Source organism: Mixophyes fleayi, chromosome 2 (genome assembly GCF_038048845.1).
Source record: "Mixophyes fleayi isolate aMixFle1 chromosome 2, aMixFle1.hap1, whole genome shotgun sequence".
NCBI classification, from domain to species: domain Eukaryota; kingdom Metazoa; phylum Chordata; class Amphibia; order Anura; family Limnodynastidae; genus Mixophyes; species Mixophyes fleayi.
In genome coordinates, this window is record NC_134403.1 from 91,295,364 (window position 1) to 91,305,650 (window position 10,287).

The window sequence follows — 10,287 nt, forward strand, 5'->3', positions numbered from 1 at the left end:
CCCAACTGTTCTTTATTAGAATAGTATTTTATGCATTACATAACCATATAAAATACAAGATGACATAAGTGATGAAACAATAAGGCATCGTGATAGAGTAAATAACATATGCTCTACTTATGAGGATAATAAAATGGTCCTAACAAATCTCCATTAATATATTTTGCAAAAATGCCCTATTAAACCTTATGACAATGCTACTTTCTAATTATGGCAATGCACAGTAATTTAAAATAGATTTCTGTGGTATTGAGATTACGTGCATGTAAGTACTGACATTAGCAACTTTTAATATGACTACAATGTTTGCATTGATCTGTCATATACAGGCTCGGATTGTCCATTGAAGCTGTATCAGATGGTCCTTCAGTAGGCCACAAGTGTGAGTATGACCATATAGAACGACTGATACAAGGGATGTAACTGCACTGCTTCCGCCTATCATACATGTCCTGGTAAAGATTTGTCAAGTTTTGTGGACTATTTACTCTAATGTTAATGTATGTTATAGATCTAAGGAGGTGATATATATATATATATTATTCCCTTGTCTGTCATTTTTAAGATAAACAAATGAGAAGCTATACAACTCTGATAGCGAGGTAGTGAAAGTGGTAATTTATGCCAATCATATACTGCCCACAGCCAGGAGAAAGAGCAATGTTACTTTGCATGTAATGTTAGATATGCTGTATTAGAGGGTGTATCTAACAACTTAAAAATATAGACAGGAGAGGTTTAATAACACCTTTAACCTTTAGGTCTATTTCAATTGTTAGTATAAAAAAAAGACCACAAAAGTAGTCTGAGCTCTAAAATCAAATAAAATCCAGATAATACATTGTTGTCTACATATGATATTAAATGTGCTTGCTAAACAACATTATTTTTGTAAGTGGATTTTCGGTTATGGCCTGCATACTCCAGACAGGCATGTACTATATAATCCTATGACAATAAGGAGTTTAACATGCATATGTGGTCTATGTCATTCTTAAATTATTTTACGAAACATGTTATACAAATAATATGCTGATTACTGAGTGTCTTTCAAAAACAATTGTCTTTTACTACTCTGAAGCTCATTTTCATGTACAACCTAACATAATAAAATTGTACGCACTCATATCCCGTGTATTGTACATTATATTGTATATTATATGTTAATATGGACATGACATGTTGTATTTAGTGACGGAATTCTGAGTGGAATTTACTGCTCTCTGAAGTTCCTGCAGAAGATGGCAAAGAAAGTCCTGCCTGGGTAAAAAGCGGACACAGCACATTGGTAACAGAAGTATAAACCAGAATGACGTTCGTGAAGCAGCTGCCAAAAAAGCAAAAGTAAAAAAAAAAATCTAAAGGGAAAAAGCCACTAGAGAAAACCTCAGAGATGCTGAACTCCCAGAGTAGCCTCTCGGTTATAGCAGCCTCTAATGCCAGTGTGATAGGATATTCCAGGAAGGGGAGAGGCGAGAAAAGACTGTGTGGGATCTGGACAAATAATAAGACCTGCACACTGCACACACTGGACAGAACCTGGTGTCTGTCGATAAATAAGCACATAGGAGACATCTCAGCACTTATTCTGCACTCCACATCCCATGGCCAGTATCTGAAAGAAATTGCAGCATTACATTTTACCAATCCATATAAGAACACACTCTAGACTGTTTTGTTGAGTTATTGGAGGAACACAAAAAGCTCCCTCTGGCTCTCATTTTTTTTTTTTTTAACATAGTAGAAGTAAAATCAGAAGATGTGGGGGTGGGAGGATTGCCCCCTCTGCGTTGGATTTAGTGGCTGTCATGCAGAGAAGGATTGGGGAGGAATTGTACAATGACTGAGCTGGTCTCTATGGCCATTAAGGGTATTAATCTCTCTCTCCACCTTCTTTCTCTTTGGCCTTGTCTGATGGAAAGACAGCTCCTGACCGTTGTGTCACCTACTCAGTAGGGGTAGAACATGTCCCTGGGTCCTCATTGTTAGCATAAGCTGAGGTCTACTTATTCAGTGCTGGCTGCGATCTTGTCTCCAACTTCCCACTACATCTTCTTCTGTATCGCTGAATCCAAGAGGACTCACCTCCCTAGCAACACTTCTTGCAGGAATGGACAAGCGACAATAGTCTTCTACAACACTCCAAATTGAAAGAAACTTACCTCAAAGTACTTCCTTGAGCTGCCTGCAACTACAGCGTACTAACAGCTCTTCTCAGGTTGACGTGATATGAGCAGAGGCCAACAGTGACTTGCGTCCATCCTGTAGAGCCACGCTGCGTTTACACCTGCCGCATTTACTGCAGACATGAGGATCCTCACTTTCCTGGTCGGAATCAAGACTCTGTGGGTTTTGGCTTTCTCCTCGTTGTCCAATACGATGGCTGTGAATAACAGCGGTAAATGGTGGTGAGTGATACCTGCTTGGGTGATTTAATAGAGAATATACTAACTATAGCTGGACTATGAGCTTATGTAATAATAATGCATGTACACTTTTACATGCGTTTATCTAAAGTGCCCGGCTGTTGACAGTGCGTAAAAAGTATTAGACTCCCTATCAAAACACCACAATAATCTTGCTTATTTAAAAAAATGTAATAGGGAATATAACATTTACTAGACGTGTATATCACTTTGTATGTTGTGAAAATGAAAGCATGTTGATTCTTCCATTCTGAAACAATAACTTCATAATGTATACATTGTTGTCAATAATACAGTAACTATTCAACATTTACAAATATAGTCATATTAACCTATGTCAGACCTGCACTTAATATAACTGTATATCCAACCTCTGTGTAGTACAATGCACCAAATATTCACCCACTACTGTATACAAATAATGTACTTGTACACGATTTGACAAAGCATCTAACTTTCTTCCACTACATAATAATGTATAAGTAGTATGCAAAAATTGCACTTTATAGAACAGTGCATGTAATCTGTATCCAATATGACAGTGTACATAATATACATTCCATATAACTTTGCACCTAACATGTATTCAGGATAACAGTGTATCCAGTATACCTGTGCACATCACTTACATCCAATATAACAGTGCGTCTAACTTCTATCTAATAAAACAACAAATTTAATGTATATTCAATACTACAGTTCACTGAAACTGCATCCAGTACAACAGTGTGCCTAACCTGCATCCAATATAATAGTGCACCATACCATTAGACAATATAATAGTACATTTAACCTACATATCATATAACAATGCACTTAACCTGCATCAAATATAAAACTGCACTTACTCCACATCAAATTTGTCAGTGTAATTAACATGCATCCAGAATAAACAAGTGTCTTATGCCATCCGCTGTAACAATGCACCTCATCTCCTTCAATATAACGGTGCACCTAACACGCACCCATATTAACAATGTACTTATGATGCATTAATATAATAGTGTACTTATCATGTATCTAATATATATATATATATAGTGCACCATACCATTAGACAATATAATAGTACATTTAACCTACATATCATATAACAATGCACTTAACCTGCATCAAATATAAAACTGCACTTACTCCACATCAAATTTGTCAGTGTAATTAACATGCATCCAGAATAAACAAGTGTCTTATGCCATCCGCTGTAACAATGCACCTCATCTCCTTCAATATAACGGTGCACCTAACACGCACCCATATTAACAATGTACTTATGATGCATTAATATAATAGTGTACTTATCATGTATCTAATATATATATATATATATATACTATATATATATATATATATATATATATATATATATGCCTATGTGGCATACAATATAATAGTGAATCTCATCTCATTCAGTATAACAGTGCACATAATAAACATCCATTTAGCAATGTACAGTGTAACTTATGTCATGTGATATCACATGTACCTCATTTCATCTGACATAACTGGTAACCTAAATGGCATCCGATATAATAGTGCACCTAACCTGAATCCAATATAATAATGTACCTGACTGGCATTCAATATAACAATGCACCTAACATACATACAATTTAACAGTCTACCTAACAGACATTCAGTGTAATATTTACCATTATCTGCATCCTACAAAACAGCGCACTTCATCTTATCCAATGCAACAGTGTACCTAAGCTGTATCTAGTGTAATATTGCATTTCACTTCATGCAGAGTAACAGCATATCTTATCTCATCCAATATAATAGTGTGCCTAACTTACATATAGTACAACAGTCCACCTCACATTCAATGTGCCTTATATTATTATTATTATTATTATTATTATTATTCTTTATTTATTTATAGAGCACTGACATATTGCGCAGTGCTGTACATACAATGACATGAAACAGAGGGTAGACATGGCCCTGCCCAAATAAGCTTTCAATATAAGAGGTGTGGGGAACATTGGGTAGATAAGGTATTGGGATAACAATCATCGCTGCGGTGGGGAAAGTGTGTATGGCTACTGTAAGGCAGAAGCATTATCCGCCACCAACCTTAGAGCAGTTATTGGTGACTGGCATTTCTGAGTAGTAACAGGTGGTATTGTATGGATGAATTCTCTAAGCTGTGTCACCAACGTCGCTTTGGCCCAATATTTAATATAACGTGTGTCTAAATTTTGACCCTTGATATAAGTCATACTGCATCTACATTGTGTCTCTTACCTCTGTAATGCTAAAGTATTTGGCCAACTTTAATTATATTGCATAACGCCTGTGTGCTTAGCTTCTAGTGTAATAAGAGGATGAATACAGTGATACTGCAGCACCCTTACATGCTTAGGCTAGGGTTTACCTTGTTCAATGTCATTTCATCTCTCCTCTATATATATTTAATGAAATGTTATATTGTGTTGTTATTACATGAAATAATACTCATGACGATAATATTATAAAGTGGGCAGTGGTTCTAGAACAGATACACTGTTATATACAGCTTTTATAATACTCTTTTATTTTTAGATTTTAGGTTTAACAATGGTTTTACCAGTTAATTAAAAAAAAGATTACCTAAAATGATATATTTATTATATTTATCTAGTATTTTATCATTAGTTTTTCCAGCCTCCACCAGAACTGTATATTTAGATTGTATACATATTTATAACTAAAATAGTTTTTTTCATGAATTATTTAATTAGCTTTACCACACAAAAAGCAGCCATTCTATGTATATGAAATTATGATCTCATCTTCCCTTACATGCGTAATCATTTGATTTACATCTAACCACAGCCATAGTAACATAATACTCTGACTTACACATCCGTATACACATAGTAGAAGGCATGTGGTTGTCCATAGAGTAAACATAGCAGAAGTAAAGCAGAGGGGATACAGGTAATGGATAACTAGTTAATCCAGAGTCATCATCCGCTATTTATATAGCGCCACTAATCCCGCAGCGCTGTACAGAGAACTCACATCAGTCCCTGCCCCATCGGAGCGAACAGTCTAAATTCCCTAACACACACAGATAGAGAGAGACTAAGGTCAGTTTAATAGCAGCCAATTAATCTACTAGTATGTTTCTGGAGTGTGGGAGGAAACTGGAGCACCCAGAGGAAAACCACAAAAACACAGGGAGAACATAGTCCAACTATAATTCTGCTTTCTGTTACATATATATATATATATATATATATATATATATATAAATATGTATATTGTAATGAAATAAAGGCATGTCATGTGTTTGCCTATATGTTTGTATTTTTCATTTATTAATGATTACATTGTTCCAGTGTCTTAATCCTCTTTGTGTCTCTTGCAGGGGCATAGTGAATGCAGCCTCCACTGGGAACGTGCTACCTGGGTCGGACATAGAGCCAGTTCCTCTGGTGCTGGATCCAAGTCTTCAGCTTTTAAGTCGGAGACAGAGACGTCTAATCCGCCAAAACCCAGGAATCCTCCAAAGCATCACCCGTGGGCTTCTCAGTGCTATCCGAGAGTGCAAGTGGCAATTTCGGAACCGCCGTTGGAACTGCCCCACAGGACCTGGAAACCATGTGTTTGGGAAGATCATTAATCGAGGTAAGAACTGGATGGGATTGTTATAGAGGGAAGTGAGGCAGTGTCCAGCTGTTTTGCTCAATGATGCTATTCATTTGTGTGTGTGATTAGGCTCATGGTAACAGATTTATCTCTTTTTCACAGGCTGCAGGGAGACGGCCTTTGTGTTTGCTATCACTAGCGCTGGGGTGACTCATTCTGTGGCTCGCTCCTGTTCCGAGGGCTCTATTGAGTCCTGCTCATGCGACTACAGGCGTCGGGGCCCCGGGGGACCAGATTGGCACTGGGGAGGTTGTAGCGACAACATTGACTTTGGAAGGTTTATTGGAAAAGAGTTTGTCGACTCCAGTGAAAGAGGGAGAGACCTGAAATATATGGTGAATCTACACAATAACCAAGCAGGCAGGATGGTAAGTACAGAAAGTGCTTTCTAACTATTGTTCTTCATGCTAAATTTTATCAGATGTATTGAGTATATCAGCAAAATGGAAATTGAATCCAGATATAGTAGTCACAATATTTTACACTCAGACAGGCATTGCACTGCACCCATGGCATGACCACTGAATGAGTTTTTAAAACACAGTTTAAAAACATCTTAAATGGAAAGCATACAATTTTAATATGTACAAATGTAAATAAAACATGTAAGTATTTTAGAAGCAATAAAAGAACTGCGGTTTTCAGAAAATGGTAATCTTTATACTCATTGGTAGTGGTAAGGTAGTAGATTACTGCCCTACAACAGTCATCAGTACAGGCTCATATACAGCATAAAGAGACTGGAAATGTAGACTGCGGGGAGGATCTGAAGACAAATTTGTTTTACATTATATTATAGAAAAACAAACTTAACTTTAAGGGACTCTAACCTCATGTTTGTTTGTGTGTAGGAAAATAAATGATAATTACTGTCTGTATCCATTTTCCATCTTTGGATGTGGTAGACTGTACACTTATTTGTATATAATAGGCAACCATTTGTGGTCCTTGCTGTTCCTTTCTGCTCCCCCCCCCCCGACCCCCCTTGTACTCTTCCTATAAATATAGGGTGATTCAAAAGTCGCAGTACACCCTTTTATTTCAAAAACTCTACAGGTAATTGGGAAACCTGAATACTCCAGTAAGGTATGGGTGATGTGGTCTATCTTTTACGGTATGTACCAAACATGGGCGCCATCTTGAAATCGGCCCAATTCCTGTAGAGTTTTTGAAATAAAAGGGTGTACTGCGACTTTTGAATCACCCTGTATAATCCCCTGTAGATAAATGTCTGATACTTACCTATAGTTGAAAGGGGGAGGAATAGTGTAGATAGAAGTGGGGTGTGCGACTTTTTAGTATAGATATATAGGAGAAGGTTTTACTTGGAAAGACAAGAAGAATAATAAGGATGCTTCAAATGGACTCTTTAACTACTGTTTGTAGCAGGCACTGTCATGCAATATATAAAATTCCCTTCTGTACAAAGATTTCTAGAAAGTTATTTCTTTATAATGTCATTAAATACATCATGTGGGAGAGCTTTAAAAATGTGGTTAGTGTGGTTTTATTCTAAATTTGTTTCTAAGCAGCTACTGTATAAGTCAGCGTACATGTGCAAACAATTTATATTATTCCTAAACAGTCATGCAGCAGGCAGGCCTGTAGGTTTTTTTAATCTAGATTTCCCCCATTCAATAGATGCCACCTGAAATAGTGTTCTTGCCAGTGGGGAAATCAGGCTGACAAACACACTTTTTGCAGTATTGCCAGTTGTAGCCATCCTGATCTTAAAAAGGACATTATCTATATTAGAAATGTTCTCCTTATAATGGAACTAACCCTGCCAAGTATTTGTATATATTGTAGAGAAGGGAGAACTGTCTACCTTACCTTTCCTTGAATGCCAGATGTTTATGGTTATTCAAAAAATCATTCTAAGTTTGCAGAATGGATGGTAGCATTTTTTTATGTCCTTTGAAGGAGTTCAGTTCTTAATAAAAACTAAAACTATGTACTGCCTGTGGCTAAGTTACATTAGTAAGTGTTGTTCACTGACAAAACTAAGTAACTGAAAGAACCACTCATGGTCCAGCAAGAATGCAAACAACAGTAGATGTAGCTCTTTTGGCACCACAGGCCAGATTTACAGCTTCTTTCCACTCCTCTGCATAACATTAAAGGAACATTGTAACCAAAAGATGTATAATCTATATTTATGGTCAAACATATCTGTAAGGAGAGGCCCAGAAGCACGGTAACTGAATTATTGTTGGAGTAGACATTCATATTCACAGATCCAATAGACATGATGGTGATGATGATGATGACGACCACAATAATTACTTATTTATTCAAAAGGATGCCAGTGTGGCTTAGTCAAATGAAATTTTATATCAAGTACTTATTTTGACATTGTGGAACTCATGACTGTCAGTGTCCAGGAGGATCAGCCCTCTTCAGAAAATGACTGGACCAGTGGAAGTTATTTGTACATCATGTTCACACTTAGAAAGACGCATTTAAGATTCTTTACATCACAATCAGTTAATTCTAACATTACTACCAGATTGTAATAAAGCAAAGCAGTATATAAATGCATTGTTATTTACTCAAATGTTGCCCAAAAACAGGACACAGTGTCAAGACTGATATTACTGTATGCAACAATGAATTTGAGCAATTATATCTTTAATTATTGTCATATAAAAGTGTAAGAATTGGGATGTTCTGAAAGTAAGACATACAGATTGTATATTGTACAAGTTACATAACGTGAAGGGACAAGGAGTACAAATTAATTTTTGTTTTGTTGATAAATGGGAAATACTGACTGCTTTTGTATACTGGGCAGCTTTATGTTTGCACTTTGATGATAAACAAGGATGTGCCCCCTCCCAATCCTAAATCTGTCCAGACATTTTACAGATGCCCCCGTGCAGGACAACAGGATTTTTCCAAGGTGCAAAATCGCAACTTGTAGCTGGATTTACTTCTGACTCTGATTGAAAAATGTCCATTTACTTTCATATTGAACTACTGATAAAAACTTTAGATCATATTATCATGCACAGTTTAAGTTCAAGATCTAGCATTTGTATTTTGTCAACAGATGAAACACATAGCCATTATAACATACATAGTACAGGGGAAGGATTACTACATAGCTGTTTTGAGCTGTGCAAAAATGTATGCTTCCTTTGCCATTTAGCTCAGTGTTTGAACTTGAGCAGTATTGTACTAGTGCATTATGTAAGGATGTTGTTGTCTTGCAGACAGTGTTATCAGAGATGCGCCAAGAGTGCAAATGTCATGGAATGTCGGGATCCTGCTCTCTCCGGACCTGCTGGATGCGGCTCCCCCCTTTCCGAGCAGTTGGGGATGCTTTGAAAGACCGTTTTGATGGTGCCTCCAAAGTCACTTACAGTAACAATGGCAGTAACCGCGGTGGTTCTCGAAGTGACCTTCCACACCTGGAACCTGAAAACCCCACCCATGCAATGCCTTCTTCTAAAGATCTTGTATACTTTGAGAAGTCCCCAAACTTCTGCAGCCACAGTGAAAAGACTGGAACTCCAGGTACAACAGGACGATTATGTAACAGCACCTCCTTAGGCTTGGATGGCTGTGAACTCCTGTGCTGTGGACGTGGTTATAGAAGTCGATCTGAAAAAATCACTGAACGGTGTCACTGCACCTTCCACTGGTGTTGTCATGTCACCTGTTTGAACTGCACAACCACACAAGTGGTTCATGAATGCTTGTGACATTTGCTCTCCTCTGCTCTGCAATGAGCACATTACAATTGTAGCTCAGCTTTTATTTGAAAGGCTGTGAGCAGCGACAGTGTGGCTTCAAGTCAGGAAACAGCACTGGCAGATTAGCGCTCTATTAGGCTGACATTCCACAGAGAAGAAATCAGGGACATGAGATACTGCTCCAAAATAACTTAAAAACTCAAAGGCTCAAGGTTGCACAGCTCCATTTTAGCCTTGAGTTCTTCAATCCCTCATTACAAATCTGTATATATAAGGTATCATTCAGACCTGTATAGCATACTCTAGTCACTGTACTTATACTGTACTTAAATAGTTGTTCAGCTAGCACTGATTATCTTGCACTGATGACAGTTTTATTAGCTTAACCTTATGTATCTGATACATAGGGATTAATGCCAAACCATGGTACCTCATGTTACACGATAGATACAAGCTGAAGACAATATATATGTTATGCTGTTCTTATCCCTGGAAACAGAACAATTAATATACTCAACAAGGTACAA

The 10,287-nt window shown here is 37.2% G+C and overlaps 1 protein-coding gene across 1 annotated transcript; it reads left to right on the top strand.

The window, feature by feature from the left end:
- Positions 1-2,307: 2,307 nt before the first annotated feature.
- On the top strand, positions 2,308-9,769 carry WNT1 (Wnt family member 1). Its single transcript, XM_075198028.1, has 4 exons — positions 2,308-2,408; positions 5,782-6,041; positions 6,165-6,430; positions 9,278-9,769. The coding sequence occupies exons 1-4, from the start codon at positions 2,308-2,310 to the stop codon at positions 9,767-9,769; spliced, it is 1,119 nt and encodes a 372-aa protein (XP_075054129.1).
- Positions 9,770-10,287: the final 518 nt, after the last annotated feature.